At 34.4% G+C, this 22822-nt stretch overlaps 6 protein-coding genes and 1 long non-coding RNA gene across 14 annotated transcripts; 4 read left to right on the top strand and 3 right to left on the bottom strand.

Annotated features, from left to right (window-relative positions):
• Positions 1-2197: 2197 nt before the first annotated feature.
• Positions 2198-2406, top strand: AT1G09547. Its single transcript, NR_139647.1, has one exon. It is a non-coding gene; the product is annotated as an other RNA (long non-coding RNA).
• Positions 2407-7146: 4740 nt separating this feature from the next.
• On the top strand, positions 7147-10120 carry BBD1 (bifunctional nuclease in basal defense response 1). 4 transcript variants are annotated; one of them, NM_001334685.1, is made up of 12 exons: positions 7147-7433; positions 7676-7969; positions 8070-8240; positions 8351-8400; positions 8500-8556; positions 8651-8716; positions 8812-8886; positions 8972-9090; positions 9183-9274; positions 9465-9531; positions 9607-9772; positions 9938-10120. In NM_001334685.1, exons 2-10 carry the CDS (start codon positions 7684-7686, stop codon positions 9524-9526), a joined length of 978 nt encoding a protein of 325 aa, NP_001322708.1. In that variant the 5' UTR covers positions 7147-7433; positions 7676-7683; the 3' UTR covers positions 9527-9531; positions 9607-9772; positions 9938-10120. The 4 variants fall into 4 exon arrangements, with proteins under 4 accessions (NP_001322708.1, NP_849890.1, NP_177671.1 ...); NM_179559.3 differs by having other exon boundaries at positions 9607-10120; NM_179560.3 differs by lacking the exon at positions 9938-10120 and having other exon boundaries at positions 7279-7433; positions 7680-7969; positions 9607-9926.
• A 1161-nt stretch (positions 10121-11281) lies between these two features.
• AT1G75370 (Sec14p-like phosphatidylinositol transfer family protein) lies at positions 11282-15034 on the top strand (the record flags this gene model as incomplete). 2 transcript variants are annotated; one of them, NM_001161000.1, is made up of 15 exons in its annotated part: positions 11517-11550; positions 11724-12036; positions 12122-12221; positions 12307-12573; positions 12668-12745; positions 12842-12943; positions 13044-13093; positions 13214-13313; positions 13404-13496; positions 13580-13693; positions 13770-13884; positions 13973-14346; positions 14455-14532; positions 14603-14646; positions 14731-14875. In NM_001161000.1, the coding sequence occupies 15 exons, from the start codon at positions 11517-11519 to the stop codon at positions 14873-14875; spliced, it is 2007 nt and encodes a 668-aa protein (NP_001154472.1). The 2 variants fall into 2 exon arrangements, with proteins under 2 accessions (NP_177670.2, NP_001154472.1); NM_106191.5 differs by having other exon boundaries at positions 11282-11550; positions 14638-15034.
• On the bottom strand, positions 14726-16727 carry AT1G75360 (uncharacterized protein). 2 transcript variants are annotated; one of them, NM_001334684.1, is made up of 2 exons: positions 15328-16727; positions 14726-14747 (listed from the first exon to the last, which is right to left on the bottom strand). In NM_001334684.1, the coding sequence occupies exon 1, from the start codon at positions 16229-16231 to the stop codon at positions 15359-15361; it is 873 nt and encodes a 290-aa protein (NP_001323109.1). In that variant the 5' UTR covers positions 16232-16727; the 3' UTR covers positions 14726-14747; positions 15328-15358. The 2 variants fall into 2 exon arrangements, with proteins under 2 accessions (NP_001323109.1, NP_177669.2); NM_106190.3 differs by lacking the exon at positions 14726-14747 and having other exon boundaries at positions 15149-16727.
• Positions 16728-18305: 1578 nt separating this feature from the next.
• emb2184 (Ribosomal protein L31) lies at positions 18306-19244 on the bottom strand. The gene is made up of 2 exons (NM_106189.4): positions 19084-19244; positions 18306-18993 (listed from the first exon to the last, which is right to left on the bottom strand). The coding sequence occupies exons 1-2, from the start codon at positions 19150-19152 to the stop codon at positions 18628-18630; spliced, it is 435 nt and encodes a 144-aa protein (NP_565109.1). The 5' UTR covers positions 19153-19244; the 3' UTR covers positions 18306-18627.
• AT1G75340 (Zinc finger C-x8-C-x5-C-x3-H type family protein) lies at positions 19234-22347 on the top strand (the record flags this gene model as incomplete). Of its 3 annotated transcripts, NM_106188.3 has the most annotated exons (12): positions 19234-19479; positions 19841-20018; positions 20179-20273; positions 20378-20473; positions 20564-20657; positions 20769-20986; positions 21082-21159; positions 21260-21352; positions 21459-21544; positions 21625-21847; positions 21972-22044; positions 22127-22345. In NM_106188.3, exons 1-12 carry the CDS (start codon positions 19442-19444, stop codon positions 22160-22162), a joined length of 1308 nt encoding a protein of 435 aa, NP_565108.2. In that variant the 5' UTR covers positions 19234-19441. The 3 variants fall into 3 exon arrangements, with proteins under 3 accessions (NP_565108.2, NP_001185401.1, NP_001322472.1); NM_001198472.1 differs by lacking the exons at positions 21082-21159; positions 21260-21352 and adding an exon at positions 19590-19649 and having other exon boundaries at positions 19350-19479; positions 22127-22347; NM_001334683.1 differs by lacking the exons at positions 21082-21159; positions 21260-21352 and having other exon boundaries at positions 19367-19479; positions 22127-22162.
• Positions 22313-22774, bottom strand: AT1G75335 (nucleolar-like protein). The gene has a single exon (NM_001124130.1). It carries the CDS (start codon positions 22737-22739, stop codon positions 22449-22451), a length of 291 nt encoding a protein of 96 aa, NP_001117602.1. The 5' UTR covers positions 22740-22774; the 3' UTR covers positions 22313-22448.
• Positions 22775-22822: the final 48 nt, after the last annotated feature.

The following is a 22822-nucleotide window of genomic DNA, read 5'->3' as shown; positions in this document are numbered from 1 at the left end:
TGCTAAAGAATCTTAAAGATAATAATAATAAGAATAATTGAAACTTTTGTCGTTGGTTCTCGACTTCTTTTTAATACATCAAAATCACCGCCCAAAGTACCAGAATTAACCGTTGAGCAACGGACACCTGGAGCATGAGACAAATCATGAATGAGGGTAGAGGTGGTATTTTCGTTATTTAATTTCTTATACATATATCTTTTTGTCAATAATTCAATCAATTTCGCTGTCCAAAAAAATAATATATATATTTAGGATAATAAATTAATAGTTTAGAAAACTATCAACTAACCAGCCGTTGAATTTATCGCCGTATGAAGCATCAAAATTAGAACTATTATTATCTTTACAATATTTCTATAACGTTTTGGAGTCCACTATAAAATATCAAGTTACATATCGAAAAGAAAAGACAAAAAGAAAAAACAATAAACTTTAAACGAGTAAATTACAGTACGGTAAAAAACTACTATTTGACAACAAAAAGAAGAACATATATACATTATCTAAACATTAAGGGTGTCAAAAACTTTAACTCATTGAACTTCATGTGACCGACGTGTTGTGGTACGTATAGTTACATAACATTGGATTGTAGAATCCAAGACGTAAATTCGTGTCAATTTATAAAATAATTTTATTGTGTGTAACATATTACATGTGGACCATGACTACTTAATCATTTGGTTTTGGTGCTTTAACTGAAATGGTTTGTGAGAAACTCTTTACCAAATTTTTTTGTTCATCCTCGAGCTCGTAATTAATCAAACATTTCGGCAAAACTTTGATATCTATAAATCTCATAAAAAGATTGAAATAAGAATAATACGTACTCATCTACAGCTCTATAACTTACAATAATATTATATACTAAATTTTGTAAAACACACATATATATATAGCTTAATTAATTGAATAGGAAAATTATGTAAGATGGACCGTCATAGTACGGACATCTCACGTGCAATTGCAATGCAAAGAGTGCGTGCTCTGTGCGCATGTGGACCCATGTCAAACATCGCAGTTGAGATGTAAGATCGACACGTGTCATTTTATTATTGAAAATGGATTTTTAAAAAGAAAAAATGTTGGTTCAATCGAATAAGTGAAGTCTAACGTTAATTAGGTATTTCCAATTAATGAATGTGTCCCTGCAAACATTGCAACAGGTAAGAAAAAGTAATTTGTACTAATTTGTCTTCTTCACACAATGCTTATTTGGCCTTATTTTTTTAAAAAATCTTTCATTTTAAATGAAAAATTAATTTTATTCGATACAGAAACATAATTTTCTTTACAAAATCGAAGATTTTTCAGATACCCAAGGTTTCATCGAACTAATTAAGATATCTCAAATATATTTATCATAACGCAAAATCAATTGAATAAATAAATAAAAATGCGACATGTATTGGAAAGGCAAAAGATCCCACTATAAATTAATGTCTAAAATACAAATGGTTACCACTTACCATAAAAATAATAATCGTCACCTCAATAATTTTTCATTCAACAAAAAGATTGTTGTTATTGCTTTCTACTAAGGCATATCACATCTTCTTTTTTTTTTGGGCAACAGGCATATCACATCTAATTTCATAAAATAAAAACTGATGTAGAGACTGTTTTATTTTATATATAGTATTACACACACAAAAAAATAAAAATCATACAACCATAATAGCCGAGATAATATTATTTAATATTAATGTTTATTACTTATTATGTCAAATAAATTATCAATAAAACTAGTTCACCTAACTAATTTAATTAGATAAATATCTTAAGAAATTTCAGAATATTGCTTGCTTAACTCAGTTCTATATGAAACAAAATTTTATCAGAATATATATTATATACTTAGAACCTATATTTTGACATAGTAATTCAATTAAAAAGGTGTAACTAATACTATGCAGGTTATAAACTAACGACCATTTTACTAAGTTTCGCTTTGAATCTCATGATAATGCCAAAAGTCATAAAAACTATCAAAGTTTGGTAAGTGGTGTGTGTAGTGTGAAGTCTCTTTTTACCCAACACAAAAGGGATACAAGTTGCTTAGTGAAACTTATACACAGATAGGGAAAAAAGTACTTATAAAAGCAAAGGCAAAGATACTGCGTTTTGGCAAAAACAGGTTTCTATATCAAAAGCAATATCAAAATGTAATAATTATTATTGTTTACAAAATAAAACATGCCTTGAGAGAGAGGAAGGTAAGAAAACAAAAGTTGAATGAAAGATTCTGAATCTGCCTAACACCCTCAAGCACATCACATGGCCTTATGTTTCTTCCTTAGCATTGATCTCTTTTCCCATTACTTTATCCTCTTTTCTTTGCGAGCATTGTGGAGTTGTTTTATATATGTGCCACTTTTTATCTACATATGTACTACCTTGAAGCTAAGTAATTGATTTATGATTTTTTTTAGTAGCATTGTATAATAATGGAACCATGAAACAATAACAAGAAGTTATATATATATAGAATAGAATGATAAAACCGTTATAAACAAACAAAAAGTAATTAGAAAACCGTAGGCCAACAAATTTTTATATTTTAGTTTTGTTATTCTAGCTTACTGAAGTGTGAATTACCAACAAAATCTGTATATATGCATGTCTATAAAAAGTTTATACGTTAAATTACATTAACAAATCTTTCTTTTACTGAACTCGAGTTAGGGCCGTAGAAAAGAGCCTATACTCCTAAAAGTATTTATCTTTATATCATATGATCTGAATCGATTATGGCCGCAAAATTTATAACTTTTTGGTCATAAAAAGGGAGTAAGAAAATAATAAATTATGTAGTAAGCGGGTGGGTTGAGATGAGTAACAGAAAATTGCTTTTACAATTAATTGAGGAATCCCTCGATCGAACTGGAAAATGAAAAGCCAAAAGAAGTTTTGCCAAATAATTTGTAGGTGGGTTCTGGTGACTAGTCAATTTAAAATGAATGGACACTTTAATTAATGTATGGAAATACTATTAAACAATTTGAATGAAGGCATCGTAGAAAAATATGTCCATTTTCAGTTAAAATGTGAACATTTTCACTTATTGGGTTTACTTAGTGAAGGTCAGATTACAATCAAACTTGATTGATATAATAACAGAATCGTACATATTTTAGTCTAAAATTATTGATACAACTGTGTAATTATATAAGTGGAGGTGGTTTGTTCGTAAACCTTAATTAAGACCACTTAATGGAAAACAGTTGCCTAATATTCGTTGAGCATCTCTATCGTAGACCCTTAAGATTTGTAATTATCTATTTTTCCTGACCCTATGATTGTTAGTTAATATTTGTAAGATAGACCCATGCAATTGATTTTTTCAAACAATAGTCTGGACTCTGGGCGACCATATAGAGAAATTAACTATGCCACTCAAAGACCAAAACTGTTCTACTAACATCAAAAGTCTGAAAATAAATCCATATCAAATGAAGGAGAACAGAAAGCTATAAAGACACTGAATCTCTGATGGTTGGCGATGTAGGGTCAAGAGTAAATGCAAACAATTAGGGTCAGTTTCATATTTCTAAAAGTTAGTCTTTAGAAAAGCTTAGTTAATGGGTATGTTCTTGAAGTTCTTCTTCTTCTACTGTTTTTTTGTTCACCAACGGTTTGTACTGTCTTACTTGCGAAACATTTATTTTTACAAAATCTTATAACCATTTTTCAAGGTTTATCTAGCTTCCACAACCGTTCTAATTTGTTTCGTAATACATAGGTGCATTATAATATTTGTGAGTTTGAGTTATCAAAAAGTGACGGCAATAGTACAAATCGTTATACTAAAAAAATCCAACTATTATAATTTATAACTAACTTCAAGAAGAAAAAAACTAAAAGTCCTTAATATAAATTGTTTTCAAAGTTCATTTAATTACAACAACTAAATATAAATACAACTATATGAATAAAAAAACATTATTAGATTCATAATATTTATTTTATCTAAATTAATCGCTATAAAAAAAACAGAAGATATTTTCAAATATTTATAGACACGTGCATGATATATGCCTCTCGTTGTAAATATACAACGACATCAAGCGATTAATTGATATATTTCACATATTGGCCATTCATTATAAAGAAATACATACGTAAACATTTTCTTTTCGCAATCACATCAAAACCGATGTTGCAACTTAGGGGTCGAGATTTCTTGTCTACCTTTGTACGGTCCTGGGGGTTTTCCTTCGGTACTAAGGCAAAAAAAATGTGAACATATATATTATTTGTACATATATGTTAATATTAATAGAGATTTGCAGTATCAATCGAACTTTGGTAGCACAATTTATAGGACTTATTTAATTAGCTAATTAACACAAATTTCGTGCTCATTCGATACTAACTAACTACGGTGGAAACTAATTTTTTTCCAACCTTTTTTAGTAGAGTCATGCAAGGTCCGAGACAATATCTTGACTGGTAAAAATTCAAGATTTTTCCGACAAAAACTAAATCAAACAATTTTTTTTTGTGCGTATGCAGTTACGTATGATTTATAATGGTTAGAAGATCTGTAAATGGAGGGGATATTCTCTTGCTTTAGAAAAATGCTTTCGAATGTACGTGAATTCTGAAGGTTTCTCCTATTAAATCAAGACCAAAGTATTGAACAACTAGACGAAAAGAATAATATAAACAATTCTGGGAACAAGTTCCAGACACGAGCACCGGACATGCATGATCTATCAAATCTTGAATATTATAATCAGATTCGATATAGACATACATTATATACACATAATTATAGAGCAAGACAAACTATAATGGTGTTTGTCCTTGTTAACTTAGCATGACCATTTTGAATTCGTTGTCTCAGATTTTGATGCTTAGAATTCGTGCCTCATATTTGTTAGAAGAAAAACACAACAATATCATCGACGTATCAAGTATGAAAATTTTGATCATTCTTTAAAAGGAGATAATTTAGTAATTGCACAGAAATTAGTCAAAAGGCGACGGGTACGTGTTTTCAGGTTCATGCACTCTTAAAAAAGAAAGAAAGAAAGATATACTATTTTATGGTCGCTCAGACTGTTGTCTAGTGTATGGATTTATCAAATTCGTTAGTTAAGCCTGCCTATACTATTAATTAACTAGGTTTGCTAGCTGTGTGAATAGCGATAAATATGATTTAAGGACCACATTTGTTTTACTTTACATGGGTTGTGTTTTGATATTATGTAGTCCAATTTATGGATTTCGGATTAAAAATAAAATCTCGTTAAACAAAAAAATAACTAAGTTATCATTCCGTCATAGTTGCGCATCTCACTGAGATACTAGTGTCATTTCGAGTGAGTAATGAACCACATAATCTATATTTGGACATTGGAGAAAATAAACGATATGAAGTGTGTGATTTGTCCAACATGACAATCAAAATAAAAACATAATATGATCTATGTGAATTAATAAGAAACAGAAAAAGGTTAAAATTGAAACAAAAAAATACGCAAAGTGACAATAAAAAGAAAAGGAAAAAAGAATGAAAGAGTGGTAGGGTTGGTCGGGAGAGGCTGCAAAAGTCGTGAGAGTGAGTGAAGGAGGCTTCGAGCAGCCGACATCGAGAATCTTTAAAAGTCGCAAAATATCAGTAACACCTTATCACATATACAATATACGAGCATCTGAATATATTTTCTATTTTAATATATGACCAATAATTAAAGTTTCAATTTAGCTTTTCTTCAAACAAAAGGGCTTGAAGCTTCCTCTGGATCTATCTAGAACCATTAAAAAAAAAAATTAAATGTTAAAGAAAACAAAGAGATGTCGGCAAAGCTTAGTAGAAGCCCAACAATTTAAAATATAATCGCTACCTCGCTAGAAGCAAGGCTCGTTAGAAAATATGGGTACTTATTGGGCCATAACTTTGGGCCGGAATTCAACAGAATTTTTAATATGTATTGTGCAATCATTTTCTAGAGATCCGAGTACTTTCATTCTTTCAAGTTACCAGCAATGTCACAAATTGGAGGAAAAATACAAATGAGTAAAAAATCCAAATATTGAGGGAGATATTTTTGAGGCTGGGAAAATGGATAACGAAGGAACGTTTGTGAAGCCATTTACCTATCAATTTTTGGACCGATAAGGTATTTGCATATCAATGGGCCCATTATTGACATTGACTTCTTAGCTACAATATAGTTTCAACTTGATTATTTCACTTTCCTCGATTATGACTTGTATTTTCCGCTTATTGGCCAATACTCAAAGACCTTAATATATTGCTATTCTTTTATATTATCACCTGATAGAAAAATAAATCTTAAATTCATATTAAATTAACTTATGTATTTAAGCTTATAAAATAAATTGCTCATTAATACAACTCTTTATTTAAGATCAACTATTTTATTTTTGTTAATTTATAACCAAAAAGGTGCATCTAGAAGCTGGAGAAAAAATACGTAAGATAGAAAAGAGAGCCCATGTTTCTAATAAATTCTACTACTACCTTATCCAAATCCATCTGTGTGATACAGATGCGCAAGTACACGTGGCATCCATCTAGGCGATTTATTTTTCGTCTGCCGTTAGTTGATGACGTGTCTAGCTGGTACAATTTCTCGTTCTCACGTCATCCGGCTATATTATTGAAATCCCTTTTTCACCCTTCCATTGCACACATTTTCCTCTCTTGTTTTTAAGTCGTAAATTTCACACAATTTCCTAATTTCTTATTTTAAATGAAAATGAATGAATCAAGAAACGACGAAATCAAAACTTTTCCACCAATCAATTTTAAAAGAGGCTTTTGAATTATTTTGTCGACCAAAAGAAGAAGTGAATTATTCCATGCAATTTTATATTAATAGATTTTATTATTATCTATTAATATTGTGTTGGTTGATCTTTGCTCACATTACAAGTAATTGACTGTGTCCTAAAATGAAAACAAAATCATGTGTTCTTTTAGTAAATTATTTGGAACTATTTATATATATATATATATATATGTTGATGTCTTTCGTTAGTATATTTTTTTCAATTATTTTATACAAATAAGTTGAGGTTAGTACTACAATATCATATTAGCTTTCAATATTGTTTTTTATATACAAAAAAAAACAAAATTAGGAAGATTATGGTTTACATAAAAAGTTGGCAAAATTTTATTTTCATGACTAAAAAATTAGGCAAAATGAAACAAAATTTGGTGAAAGGGTAAAATCGACAATTAAAACAAAAACTGCGTCGATAAAGTAACGGAGATTCTTTCACTCCTTTGATCTCTCAAGTGAAGAATCTCTCTCTATCTCTATCTTCTTCCATTGATCCTTTCCTCTCTCTGGCTTGTTTCAGAGCTCTTCGATCTTCTTCTTGATCGATCTACGTGCCACTGTTTATACCATTCACGATCTAATCCGGTTTCAATTATTACTCACGAAATCGTAAGTGAATCAAAAACTGTTTACAATCTTTCTAATTATTGATCATCATCATCATCAAAATATTTGTGAATATCTATGGTATAATTCGATGATCATTGATTGTTTTGACTTTTTGAGAATATATATGGAAACTACTGTTTCGTTGTATGGATCAGTGATCTAGAATTTTGCCATGTTTCGTTTACTTTATGAGATTTTGGATTTCGTTATGTTTGACACTAAAATACTCTGTTTGATTGAAGGAAGGAAGATGAGATCGGTTCAAGCACCAGTTGTTTGTCCTGCAATTCGACCAAGACAAGTAGGTGCATGTGCTTCACTAGTCAACTACACTGGTCTGAAACCTAGAAGCCAATTTTGGGGTAATCGGACAAAAGGTGTCAAGTCTCAGGGCACTACCACAACAATCACTCTTAGATTGTGCAACAAGAGTATCAAGTGTGTTTTCAGCTCTCACTCTGATGGTAATGGAAGCACTGCTGAAAATTTCAATGAAAATGATGAGGAATATGTTAACTCTAGTGTAGTGGAAGCTGGTAAGTTAGTGGGGATTAGTAGAGTTTCCTTGTTTGGTTTGATTTAGTTCTTTTAGTTTTTCAAAGTTGGTGTCTTTTTGGGTGTTTTTGAATGTTGTAGTTGAAGTAAAAAGTGGAGCAGATGGTTTTATGGTGAAGATGAGGGATGGTAGGCAACTACGATGTGTCCATAACAATCCTCAAGGAGGGCATTTACCAGATTATGCTCCACACCCTGCTATTGTCTTGAAAATGGAAGATGGAACTGGTCTTCTCCTTCCGATTATCGTCTGTACGTGAAAATCTGTGTTTGAGTTGCTTAGTTTTGGTGATCTCAAAGTGTTTCTCTTATGCCACTCTCACAAGGTTTTGAGTATGTTGATTTGTGTTTTGTTATTGCAGTGGAGATGCCTAGTGTGTTACTTATGGCAGCAATGACCAATGTCCAAATTGTATGCTTTTATTTCTCGTTTGTTTTGTCTCTCTGTTTGGAATTTAGTTAAGAGTGATTGAAGAGAGATTTTATGATGTTTTATGGTTACTTGTTGCAGGCAAGACCAACCATGTATCAAGTGGTGAAGGAAATGGTGGACAAGATGGGTTACGAAGTATGTTTCGTGGTTTCAGTTTCTGCTCTTTTATTTAAATATCCTTGTCTCGTGAAGATTGTGTTTCATGAAAATTTTCTGAACTATTCTACAGGTTAGACTTGTTAGAGTCACCAAAAGAGTTCACGAGGCATATTTTGCCCAGTTATTCCTTTCAAAGGTCTGCAACTGGTCTCTTATATACAACTTACATTCAGCCTTGGAAACTTAAATCATTTCCTATGTATTAAGGCTGGTTTTGGGACGATATTGCAGGTGGGTAATGCCTCGGAGTGTGTCAGCTTTGATCTTAGGCCTTCAGATGCAATCAATATAGCTGTTAGATGCAAGGTATTACATAGCTATGTTAATTAATCAGCTGAGGTAAATACAAATGTGTGTTTGGCGGTTGAAAATTGTGTTGATCGTTTTGTAGATACCTATCCAAGTGAACAAGTACCTTGCATATAGTGATGGAATGAGAGTCATTGAGTCAGGGAAGATATCAACACCGGCACCAGCTTCAGATGGTTTATTATTTACTGAACAAGACCGGTAAATTTTCAGACACCTTAAAGATCAATCTTTGCAGATCACATCTTTTTACTGTGAATTTGAGTGCCATAAACTTTTTTGACTTTGTGCAGACCAAATGGTCAGGCTTGTCTTGATACGAAAGAGTTCAATATTTTGAGCAAAATGATGCAAGCCGTTGATGAAGAGCGATATGATGAAGCCGGTAAGCTTTGCTCTAGTCTCTATATCCACAATGTACACTTTATTAGTGGTTACATAACTTACTGCTATGATTGGTGGCCCAGCATTTGAGACCAATCTGATTTATGTATGTAACAGAAACTTTTATAGCTTTTCGTAAATCTTGGTCTAATCTCTAATGATCAATACACTGTTGGTTATATGATTTGCAGCTGAGTGGAGAGACAAGCTTGGTCAGTTTCGGGCCAAACGTAACTTGAGGAAATACACATGAGAGAGGTAAGGAGATATAAACGAAAATGCATACTAAATGACGTTATCATTTCTCGATACTTATGTTTCTCCTTGGGGCAGCTCGATCAACAATTATTGGCTGTGTACATAAACTAAGAAGAAAGTCATTGGTCGGAATCAAAGTGGAGGAAGAAGCCTGAAGTGTCGTCTCTGTATGATGGAGATCGAAGAATGCTTCTGCACTTTACCCATTTCCCTAAAAAATAAACAAAAAAAAATGTATAATGTATGTATGTAGCGTGATGTGTACATATTACTTATTAATCTATGCAAATTAAGCTCACTCTAATTACTTTTAAGTTTCCTTTTAAGTCTTATGTTCGTCGTATTTGTTTTCGTGCTTCTTTCTTTTTATAATAATTTAATTATATATTTTTGTTATTACTTGCAGCTGTTTGTTGTTTATCATAGAAGCAATGTGGCATATGGTTAACATGAAATTTGAAGAAAAGACAAAATCACTGGCTTTGCCGACATATCTGCAGTGTCTTTGTTTTGTTTGTTAGTACTGCATTGTCTAAATCTAAATCGTGACAATAAAACAGGATAATTATTTTTCATTATGATGTTCTTTGGTAAATATGTCTATAAATATTCTTACTAATTTACAAATATATATATTCATGTAAATTTTATTATTCAAGAGATCTTACGCAGACATGGTTTTCACAGTACCATTAAGATTATATTCAACTGGTTTGTATTATATTTAATTTATAAATAAAAATTGTCAATTGATAATAAATGGAAAGAAAAAATTAAAATGAAAAAAAATCCATATCCATTCAAATAAAATATCTCGCAACATACGTTTCATACGACAAATAGTGTGACAAACTGACAACCACTTGTCAGAATTGGGCTCTCAATATGGGGAAAAAATAGTCAATGTTATTAAAAAGACAAAAATAAATAAATAAAGGAAAATATATCTAAAATCAATAAGAGATTAAAAAATAGAAATAAATCATGTATTTGGCACATAAACAAGTCATATATCGACAAAAGCCTAAGTTTGGTAGATGAATAGTGATTTTAAATGGTACATAAGCAATTCAAATATGTATAGACAAATAAGCCTAATTTTATAACATTTTTTTGTTTTATATTACAAATCTAACATTTTTTTAATTCAAATATCCCACTATCCTTTTTGAATCAACAGAAAAACATCTCATTAAACTAAAAAATCTCAGATTTTGAACATGTTTAGGTAAACAACCATCATCTCGTCGTTTCTTTTTTACCAAACATCAATTTTACTAAGTTATCAGAAAAACATTTTTCTTTTATCAAGAATTATTCAAAAACCGATAAGTTTACATGAAAAAAGAAAGTAATACAGATACGCGCCTTCTTGATTAAACAATCAATCCGAATATTGTTATAACGAATAAAAAAATATATTAAAAGAAAGAAAAGAAATAAAGAAAGATCGAAAGTAGCCATTTGAATATTGATATTTGATTCTTAACAAATTTATCTCATATAGTAAGTATCCGTCTCACTAAATTTGAAAATACATTAGTCGATATATAATTATTAACTAATTATAACGGTATTTAGTAACGGTATTTACCGTGCGCGGGGACTCATCTAATTAAAAAACTAAATTGAAAAAACCTCAAAAAATAGTAGTTACCACTTACCAGCAAACATTCAAAAAAAAGAAAACAGAGTATGACTGATTTTAAAGTTTCTAAGAAGAAAAGAAGGAAAAAAATCACCGACGAGTCTTTGTGTTTCCGGTCACAATTAATGAAAACCATTTCTAGTCTAACTTTTGTTGTAACGCAAGTTTTGAAACTTATTAATTAAAGAAGACTAATAATTATTATAAAACCCCATCATCACTTTACTTCTCCCTCTTACGTCTCTTTCAATTTCCTCTCTGCAGAATCGCTTCTCTCTCTCTCTCGGCTCCGCCGATTCCGAGTTCCCCGATTCTCGGATTCTTCTGAAGATTTCTCATGTCAGGCTCTCTTGATCGATTTGCGAGACCTTGTGAGTAAATTTTAATCATCCCCTTTCTCTCGATTCTCGCTATTTCGAAATCACGCAATTCTGGTTTGTTAGATTGAGTTTGAGAACTAGACGTAGACGATGCTCTGAGTTTTAGATTTTAGGGATTTGTTGTTGTTGTTGTTGATGTTGATTGAGATTTTGTTTGGTTTAAGGTTTTGAAGGAGTTTCAAGCAATGATGAGAGAAGAGAAAGGAGATCAGATTTCGAAGTTTCAGAGGATGAGAAGAAGACAAGAATCGGGAATTTCAATTTCAAGAAGAAAGCTGCGAAAGCTTCGAGCAAACTCAGACATTCGTTGAAGAAGAAAGGTAGCAGTAGGAGAAGAAGCAGTGATCGTACTTTCTCTCTTACCATTGAAGATATTCATGATGTTGAGGAATTGCGAGCTGTTGATGAATTCCGTAATTTACTCGTCTCTGAGAATTTGCTTCCTCCTACACTTGATGATTATCACATCATGCTGAGGTGAGACTTTATTTCTGTCGATTCATTTTTCATGATGATGATGATGGTGATGATGATGATTTTGATGTTCTATGTTCTCTGTTAGATTCTTGAAAGCTAGGAAATTTGATATTGGGAAAACCAAGTTAATGTGGAGTAATATGATCAAATGGAGAAAAGATTTTGGTACTGACACCATTTTCGAGGTGAATTACATGTTTTTAAAAAAAATCTTAATATGTTACTTTTAATCTCATGTGATGGTTTTAATCTCAATATGTGTGTTAATAGGATTTTGAATTTGAAGAGTTTGATGAAGTTCTGAAATACTACCCTCATGGTTATCATGGTGTTGATAAAGAAGGAAGGCCTGTTTACATTGAAAGATTAGGACTAGTTGATCCGGCCAAGCTCATGCAAGTCACTACAGTGGAAAGATTCATAAGGTATCATGTTCGAGAGTTTGAGAAAACTGTCAACATAAAGCTTCCAGCTTGCTGCATTGCTGCTAAGAGACATATTGACTCTAGCACAACAATTCTAGATGTCCAAGGCGTGGTACTTATAAAACCAGATTCTGTTAGTTTTTCCTAGTGTAGTGTTTATTGTCCTGCATCTTATTACTTATAATTGCTTAACTTATGTTTTGCAGGGGTTCAAGAATTTCTCTAAGCCTGCGAGGGATCTCATAATCCAGCTGCAAAAGATTGATAACGATAACTACCCTGAGGTATGAGCTGGTTGCTATTGATTTTGTTACAAATTGTGTGTTAATTAAATAAGTTTGATAAAAGATAATGTGAGGTAATATTTCACCTATATGCAGACACTTCATCGTATGTTCATCATCAATGGTGGTTCTGGTTTTAAGCTAGTCTGGGCCACAGTGAAACAGTTTCTTGATCCAAAAACAGTCACGAAGATTCATGTAAATTTACCCTTTTATGCATATCCATCCACATTTCCTCAAGTTATCCTAAAGATTATCTTTAATCGTATTAACTATTGTCGATGTGTTGTTGTTATAGGTCATTGGTAACAAGTACCAAAACAAACTACTTGAGATCATTGATGCAAGGTTGAGACATCTCAATCCTCTTGTTTGGTTCACATGAGTCCAAAATATGATATAGCTTGTTTGGTTCACATGAGTCCAAAATATGATATAGCTTCCTAACCATTTTTGGAACTTTTTCAGCCAGCTGCCAGATTTTCTTGGTGGCACTTGCACCTGTGCAGATCGAGGTGGTTGTATGAGATCTGATAAAGGCCCCTGGAATGACCCTGAGATATTAAAGGTAAAAATCGATCTTCCGCAGCCTATTTTGGTTAAAAAGATTAACACCAGACAGAATAGTGTTACTTAACTGATCTTCCCCACCTTGTAGATGCTTCAAAGTGGTGGACCGCTCTGCAGGCATAATTCGGCTCTAAACAGTTTTTCCCGTGTGTCTTCATGCGATAAGCCATCTTTTTCTGGGGTAAAGGTCTTCTATACTTAAGATACGAAACTTGTTTTCAAAATTTGTGTCTTACCGTAACAACAATGTCCTCATTGGCTCAGATAAAAGCTAGTGACACCTCGACAGCAGAATCAGGGTCTGAAGTGGAAGAGATGGCTTCTCCAAAAGTAAATAGAGAGCTTCGTGTTCCCAAGCTGACTCCTGTTTGTGAAGATGTAAGAATTTTTTTTGTACGGAAGTGAAAATCACAGTATGCATTTCAGACTACTTACTACCTGATGTTACTTTCAGATTAGGGGCACTGCTATATCATATCCTACTGACTCATCAGAGTATGATTCACCAATGGTGGACAAAGTCGTGGATGTTGCTTGGATGGCCCATGAAAAGCCAAAGGCTTCAAAAGGTAAAAGAGAGGAATCTAAATATTATGATATGTAAATCAGAAATCAGATCAACGCAAAGTTTAACTGTAATGGAATATGTTTGTGCAGGTTCAGAGGATACACCCGATTCGGGCAAAATAAGAACGGTTACTTATATCTGGAGGTGGCTAATGATGTTCTTTGTAAACTTGTTTACGCTTCTCATATCTTTGGCTCTGCCACAGAGAGAAGGACACTCCCAGTCTGAATCTTCAGTTGATGGACCAAACGCTAGAGAGTCTCGTCCTCCTTCACCGGCTTTTGCAACTATCGCAGAGAGAAATGTGTTTTCTTCTGTTGTAAACAGACTAGGAGATCTTGAGAAACAGGTAGAAACACTGCACTCGAAGCGTCATGAGATGCCGCGTGAGAAAGAGGAGTTGCTTAATACAGCTGTTTATCGCGTGGATGCACTTGAAGCAGAGCTCATCGCTACAAAAAAGGTCTAAAGGAAACCTCTCAATTCCATGTTAAATGACTTTTATTAATTAATATGAAAAGCAACTGTCTTTGTGTGTGTATATTAACGCCAACACTCTCCAATGATTCAGGCTTTACATGAGGCTTTAATGAGACAAGATGATCTTTTGGCTTACATAGACCGTGAAGAAGACGAGAAGTATCACAAGGTAAATCATTTAATTTCTTTCACCCACCCAATCACCCGTAATTTTGTGATTGTTTTTTTGATATATGAAGAGAATACACTTACGTGGTTTTTGTTGGGAAAACAGAAAAAGAAGGTGTGCTGGTGAAGACTGAAGAGAGAGAGAGCTTCGAGTTATACGAGTTACAAGAAGTGGTGTTGTACTCTGCTTTATGAGTAGGTTCGTAAACACCAACCCTATAGAGAGAACAATGTTTATATCCAAAATTAGGTCTCATAAGCAAAGATTTGATACTTTTGGGGGAAATTTTAGAAGAATGTTTTTTCAGTTAATATTCAAAGTACATTTTTATTTATATCAGTGACACCATTTTCTCCCACTTCCGTCTCTGCTTTGCCTCCTATCGCAGTTATCATACAGTATTTGTTTGGTCTATGCTTATATGAATGAGTCATGATGAAAAATGTGTCTATTTATAATTTAAGCTTGATTCAAGGCTAACTCCATAAAAGATGTGGTAAACAACATAGGTAGTCGGTTAGTCGACTTTTTGATATCAAAATTTGAATGTCTTTGAAACTACTAAAATAATGGCTGACTGAGTTAGCAAATTTGATATCAATGATAAAAAAAATTCCCCAAATTCACATAAAAATTACTATTTCCGTATTTCATTTCATTGTGGTGCCAAAGAAAATCGAAACCATCGAAAATGAAAATCAAGCCAGCTAATTTTAAAATAATCACCAGCATCACCTAAAGTAGAATAATACTACCAAACTTTAGTCATTTGTGAGTTTTTACTTTTTTTGTTACCTCTTCTCTACTTCCAAGTCAGCTATCAAGACTAGCACGAGCCATAGCCACCAATGAGGCCAGGTCTAGATCCAAGTACATGACATCGAACGGTGTCGTTTTCCGAATCACGTGCTCTCTTCTTCTGCGTTTTCAAGAAACTCTCTACCACCAAACGAAACTCTTCACTACTCAGCCTATCTATCGGCACCTCTTTCGCCGATTCCGTTCTCCGAATCTCTATCACCGGCCGGATTATCTCTTTCTTCGTCTCCGATTTCGTCCTCCTATAAATTCCCGGTGTTGTAACCATCTCCCGATTAGCCTCATCCACTACCACTTCCTCATCATCCTCTGGGAAATACGCCGGAACGATTTGCTTCTCCGATTCATCGTCTTCCACCACTTTCTCCGACTCCGTTCTCTCATACTCCATTGCCGGCCGGCATATCTCCGATTTAGTCCTCCTAGAAATTCGTTTTGTCTTAACCGCCTCATCAACCTCCGCGTTAAACGTCGGAACGATTTGCTTGTTCGAATCATTATCATCAACTTTCGCGGCGGAGGCGTTTGCGATCACGGTGGAGAAAGAAGAGGTGTATTGATCGTAGAGATCTGGTTCTGTTTCGACATTACTACTACTACTCTCGTTGTTACTCTCGCCGGAGAGAAAGAAAATCAAACCGACGATTAGGTTAGCGAAGAAAAAGACGACGGAACGATCGGTTATTAAAACCGCTCCGGTCCAATAAATCCAGTCGCCGACGGTTTGTAGTATAATCGCCACCGTCGGGAACCATAAGTAACACAGAAAAGCTACGCCGACTAAACGAAGAATGCCTCTGAAGCTTCTACGGTTGTTGTATCTCCTCATCGCTTCCGCTTTCTCCGCCTCCACGCCATGGAATTCGAACGGCTTCTCCATTTTTTGGTTTTTACGCGCTCTGTTTTTGTTTGTCTTTGTTTCCGTGAAATTGAAAACAGAGACAGTATAAATGCTTGGTTTGATGATTAATACTACAGGTTTTGAGAAATTGATTACGATGGAGATTTGGATTATTCTGGGAAAATGAAACGGGAAAGTGATATTTTCCGGGAAAATTGAATCGGGAAAGTGAAGCGATTTTGTTAAATGAGAGAAAATATTTTATTGTAAGAAGGAGATACACTGACACTGATACGGAAATACGATCGCAGGACTAGTCTTTTTATATATCCTCAATAAGTTAAAATTTAATGACTCTTTTTTGACAATTTAATTTTATACTATGGTTTTGCTTTTTGGACACCCAACCAATGATAATAGTACAAACATATAGTAATGGTTCTTTTGGTTTTCTTTAGTATTCAAAATTTAGAAAAGAACCTAGAGAATACTTTGTTTGTTTTGTCTCTCTTCCTATGAAAACAATGATTAGTTTGTTTACTAATTGCCATCCATAACTAATTAATTGTGGTATCGAAACAATATTTTCACTATATAGAAACTTGCACGAAGATAAAGTGACTGATCCACTTAAAGATACTGAATTTGCTATAGAATATACTGAACATATTTCAACTTACTATAATTTAACGATGCCAGATATAACGCAATATTCGACTTCATATTTGAGGATAAAGTTGATTATATTACATGGATATGGATTTATCTAAACTAGTCCATGAGAAGCCCACTAATCTTTTTAAGAATACACGTGAAAGTCACGCGCCGTCAAAGTAAAAGAATAACAGACTTATCCACACATTAACGAGGTTCGTGGATCCCGAACAAAAGAATAACAGGAAAATGGTCGAGAACCACGTGAAAATAAGATGAGTCATGTGCCCTAACAGGACTTTTTACACAATACACATAGTATAGGGGGGTATATATGCAAATATTTTAATTAAGTTAATAGCTTAATTCATAATTATTATAAAATTGAGGGAGCTATTAGTGTTTACTGCAGACAAAGGCTGATTTGGAAAGATCAACAGAGTCAGATAACTGTCCCCGAACAAACAAACATACGAAGTGCATTATTTTCGACAAATGAACGCAACGAACATTTAAATTGTATTTGTCCCAGCAAAATTAAAATTTATTTAATCCAACACATTGTATTTATTCCAACATAATTAACAAACTAATTAGATATGGTTAGACATATAGTTTAACTAACCCAACACAGCGTCTTTCATCAATCTTATGCTAGGAAACAGGAGACCATTAGTTTATCTTAAAACACCTTCTTTTTGTGTGTCTAAAGTCTTTAAGATAATATTTTAAGACTCAATTTTAGTCAAGATCGCAAATCATTGATAAGAAAGGATCTAAGACTTCAACCAACGAATGAATTTAGTTTAACTCAATTATTCAGATTCAACTGCATCGATCAGCATATGAAGTATGTAGAGATGTCAAAACCCAATTTACTAACGGATTAAAAAGCCCACAGGTTTTCCTTTTGAACTTCAGTGAAAACTTTGGTAGCTTAGTTAAGAAGCAGAAGACTCCAGCTGAGAGGAAATGGGCCTAAAATAGCCCACACATTCGACTGTCTTCAAATGGGCTTGAGACGGCCTGATATTGGTTTGGCTTGATATTGGTAAAACCTCTGATTGAGCTGGAGTATTCTGTTTCTGTTCAATATTGGTCACACAAATTCAGTAGTAGTATACAATTGGGCATGATCACAGAATCTTCAACTTCAAGTGCCAAAAATTTTCTTTTATGTTCTCAAGCAAAACATACTCCTACGCCATGGCCACAGTTCAAGAATCTGCTCACTATTAGTACGCCACTTCGTCGTCAGAAGACAAATGTTTTGCCTGATAACTTCAGCAGACACTTACATAGACCATGATCATCATGTTCAACATCTTATAAATCTATGTAAAAATGATCTCAATCAACTAATCAACACACCACTTACACATCAACAACAACTACCTACACTAGTCATTAATCTCATGCCATAACTTTCCAAGATTATCACAAAATGTGGCAAAAGCCACAACCTTTCTTTCATTTGCAATTACCATTTCATAGGCATTGTTGCTATGTTTCTCTCACCAGTGTATATCTATCTATTATCCATCACAAATTCATGCCAAACTCACAAGCTAAAGATTTGTCCTTGAGATTCGCTACTACTTGTATCATTGCTCTGAGATCCTAGTCTCACTCTCAATGAAACCAAATAGATCTTAAAGAAAGCATAACCAATAGCATTCAGAAGAAAATTCACATACAATTTTTAACAGCCTAAGCAGTATCTCGACTTCAATTGAAAAGACAACAAATTCAAAGACATAAGCTTTACCAGAAAAGACTCATCATTTCTTCTTCCCTTTGGGACCTTTACTTTTCTTAGTAGGCATAATGATTTCTCCTTTAAGCACAGGAATCTCCATAATCTCAGAAAGCCCAGCGAACCTCTTACGAAACTTCTCAACTTGATCAGCATCAACCATCAAAGCCGAACGATTCCCGAGGTAAAACGGATGGTTACCTGACCATACATCAACCACATACTCTTTCTTTGTTCCTCCTGTAGTCATCACCAGCTCTCCATTGCAGTAAACCTTTGCGTCTTCGTGGAATTCAGGATGCAATTCCTTCTTACGACACGTTATCTGAACCACCGTATTGCTGCTTCTTCTCACCGATTGTTTTCCTCCTTTCACTGCCGCCATCACCGGCTAATTTTGAAAAAAAAACACAAACAAATTTAGTGATTTTGGGGAAGGAGGAGAAATAGACGAAGAATGAGAAATCGATTTCGAGCTTACCTTTCTTAATTGCAGAGAAGGAACACATGGGCTAATCTGAAGAAACGAGTTCGGGAGAGAAACCGCCATTTTTGTCTTCAGGAGCTATCTTCTTCTTTTTTCCTGGTGATAGAGAAGAAACGAAGTAACGATTGATGGATAAGAGAATGAGGATGATGAAGTGTATTGGAGTTACGTTTATAACCCTAAATACTTTGAAGATATGTAAGGGTAATATGGTAATTTACATAGAGACTTCCTTTTGTTCTGTTGATACACTCTTCGTCAATCTAACGCTTCTTCATTTTTCTCGAGAGAAGCAAAACTACATATATATATACGCACATACGTACACAGTTCGAAGGTTTTAGCTGCGAGTATGAGGAAGGAACTGTGTAGAAACTTTCAGCGTGGCAGGTAAATACTCTTTTCATCATCATCATCTTCTTCTTCATCTGTTCTAGTTTTTGTTTTGATTCAATTTGTTGTTTTATAAGAGTTTTTGAAGTTTGTTTCGATTGCTGAAGTTTAGGTTTCGTGTTCTATATTCTGGGGTTTAATTTGAAATCAATCGATGTGCGAAGGTGGTAATGTGTTAGAAAACGATGTCTATTGAGCTGAAATCTAAATGAATCATACAGTTTATTGACTTTGATAGATTCTAATCTTCGTTTCCGCCATTAATGAGGGTTGATTTGCTTCGGAAGTTATGATTAGTGATAGTAGAAGCTTAGAGACGTAATTATTGGACTCATCGTCCTTTGTGCTGTTTTTGCAGTTGTAGGTATGGGGAAAACTGTAGATTTCTTCATCCACAACAAGCTAAGCCAAATAATCCCTTTGGCTTTGGTACACAAAACCAACAACAACAACAGCAGCAGCAGCAACAAAATAGTTCGAACCCTTTTGGATTTGGTGTACAAAGTGGTGGTTCCAGCAGACCGAATCAGTTCCAGGTCAATTTGTTTTTTTCCTCTTTTAAGATGCAAGTATTGCTTTGATAGAATGCAAGTTATCGTTCGGCTTTGGATGAGAAAAATGGTGCATCTTCTTTAAGAAACGAAAGCATTTTGCCTGTTGAATGAATGGTGACATGATGATGCTTTTGCAAATCAGAATACTTGGTCACGAACGGCTTCTACACCTACTGGTGGTGGTGCTGCTGCTTCTACACAGCAGACTGGTAAACAGACGCAGCCGGCAGATCATAAGTGAGTGTATATATGTTTACATATGCTTGTTCTATCAATTATCATCCTTTTAGCCGTTTGTTTCTTTGGAAATTTACTGTTTCTCTCTTGGTTACTATACAAAGATGCACAGATCCTGCTGCGTGTAAGCGGGTAATGCAAGACGATTTTAAGAATGAGAGACCCATGTGGAAGCTCACATGCTACGGCCACTGGAAATAGTATGTATTACTTCATTTGGTTTAGCATCCTTGATCTTTATCCATTCTTTATAAACGTGTCTGATTTTTTCTATCTTTTTTTTCTTCTAGTTTTCCATGTGATGTTACCGGTGATATCAGCTATGAAGAACTACGTGCAGTGGCATATGAAGAAGCTAAACGAGGAATACCTCTACAGTCGATTGTGAGATTAACCTTTCTTGTGTTTGTTATACTTTACACTGGTTTTCATTTCATACTGATAAGACATAAGTTGATTTCCTCTTTTCCTGGCTTATTATGGTGCATTATATAGGTTGAAAGGGAGAGGAATCTGCAAAATTCCAAAATAGCCGAGTTTGAAAACTTTCTACGGAATCCATACAAAGGCTCTGTTACCGCCAATCAAAGCCCGTTTGCTGCAACCACTCCTAGTATCTTCCCTCAGTCCAGTCAGATCAATTCCCCTTCTCCAGCATTCTCTGGCTTTAATCAACAAACTGCATTCTCCAATACCAATGCGGGTGGACTCAGGTATCAACTTTTGTGGGATTTCTCCAATTTTCATATCCCAAAAAGTTTGTGTTGCCTTCAAACTAACTCTCGGTTTCCATTTTTCCTCGACATAGTTCATCTGGACCTCCGAATGCCTTTGCAAGCTTCAATCAACAAACTACATTCCCCAATACCAATGCTGGTGGAGTCAGGTACTAACTTTCTCCATATTCCATATTCAAACAAGTTTGTGTTACCTTTATAACCTCTTGGTTCCCATATTTCTCTTTGGCCAACTATTCCTCTGCATAGTTCATCTGGACCTCCGAACCCCTTTGCAAGCTTTACTCAACAATCAAATAATCAACAAACTGCATTCTCCAATACCAACGCTGGTGGTCTCAGGTATCAACTTTTGTGGGCTTTCTCCATTTTCCAAATTCCGTAAAGGGGTGCCTTCATGAAAACTCTGTTTCCATATTTCTCTCTGGCCAATGATTCCTCTACATAGTTCATCTGGACCTCCGAATGCCTTTGCAAGCTTTAATAAACAACCAAATGCTTTCAGCGTCAACACTCCTCAACCTGTTCCTTCAGGTACTACTTCTAATGTTAAACTTTGCTTAAAGGCCAAGAGACTCGCCATCATCTGAAACCTCTTTTGCAAATGATCACAGGTCCCTCTGGTTTCCAAACCAATCCATCAACAACATTCAAACCAGCATCATTTGGACCTGGACCCGGATTTGCCACAACTCCACAAAACAATAACATCTTTGGTCAATCAACTCCAACACCGGCTACAAACACTTCCCAGAACAATCAGACCGCATTCAACTTCAATGTCCCTGTTGCATCTTTTACTGCTCCTGCTATAAACACGACAAATACATCTTCCGGGTAAGTCCTCAATCTGTTTCCAGGTTTTTTCTATAGTTAAAAACCGTTGTTGAACATGTTGACAGAGTTAATCAAAACATACTATGATGTTTCATACGTTTCTAACTTGAATCATTTGCGGCAGAACCGAGCTGCAAATAGGTGGTGATCCTGTTGATAGTAGTATCTGGCTAAAGGAGAAATGGAATCCAGGGGAGGTAAATTGCTCAAAACTAATCATTTAAGTTGTTTCCAAAAAATTTATTGCTCTTAGATTAATTTGTTGCTTTTGTTGTGCAGATTCCGGAACAAGCGCCGCCTGATGCCTTTGTTTAACAATATGAAGAATGTCATTGAAACAATTACGTATAGGCCAGAGTCGCAAATTGGCGCAGAAGAGTTGTTTTTTCTTGGTCATCTCAGATTTGTGACCAATGTAGTTTCTCCACAAAATCCAAAGTTTTGAACCTTAACAATAATTTCAATGCAGATAACAGAAACTATAAACAAGAGAATTCTAAAAATCAAATCTTTCTCACCAAGTGAACATCTTTCAACTACAACAACATTCCCACAAAATTTGAAAGCTTTTCTTAATTCCACTACAATTTTTTGATCAACTTCAAACAACGATCTCGCTGGATTTTCTCTTTTTCTTACTCTTCTTCCTCTCTTCCGAACCCATCTCTCGATGACTCTTCCTCTTCTTCTTAGAGCTTAGCTTCGTCTCCTTTGATTTAATCTCCCTATGGATGCTCTTCAATTCAATAAAGGCACCGGAAGCTCGTCGAAGGTACGCGCTAACATCTTGAGAGGCTCCATTCTCAGAAGAAACGAATCCGGAGAGAAGAGTAGCCGCCTTTGATAGAGAGATTGGCTTTGCACTGTTAACTCTTCCGGTGACCGTCTTCATCGGAACAACAAGCTCAAGGAAGATGGTCACAAATTAGGGCAAGTTGAAAAATAAATAAACCTTTTTATACATAGAATTGAAAA

This window comes from Arabidopsis thaliana (genome assembly GCF_000001735.4).
Source record: "Arabidopsis thaliana chromosome 1 sequence".
NCBI classification, from domain to species: Eukaryota; Viridiplantae; Streptophyta; class Magnoliopsida; order Brassicales; family Brassicaceae; genus Arabidopsis; species Arabidopsis thaliana.
This window is presented reverse-complemented; position numbering and strand designations above follow the sequence as displayed.

Coding starts and splice junctions, on each gene's coding strand:
- BBD1 (NM_001334685.1), top strand. CDS start 7,684: ATGAGATCGGTTCAAGCACCAGTTGTTTGTCCTGCAATTCGACCAAGA. Junction 8,401..8,499: donor CAATGACCAATGTCCAAATT/GTATGCTTTTAT, acceptor TACTTGTTGCAG/GCAAGACCAACCATGTATCA. Junction 9,091..9,182: donor TTATTTACTGAACAAGACCG/GTAAATTTTCAG, acceptor GACTTTGTGCAG/ACCAAATGGTCAGGCTTGTC.
- AT1G75360 (NM_001334684.1), bottom strand. CDS start 16,231: ATGGAGAAGCCGTTCGAATTCCATGGCGTGGAGGCGGAGAAAGCGGAA.
- emb2184 (NM_106189.4), bottom strand. CDS start 19,152: ATGGCGGTTTCTCTCCCGAACTCGTTTCTTCAGATTAGCCCATGTGTT. Junction 18,994..19,083: donor CTTCTCTGCAATTAAGAAAG/GTAAGCTCGAAA, acceptor TTTCAAAATTAG/CCGGTGATGGCGGCAGTGAA.
- AT1G75335 (NM_001124130.1), bottom strand. CDS start 22,739: ATGAAGACGGTCACCGGAAGAGTTAACAGTGCAAAGCCAATCTCTCTA.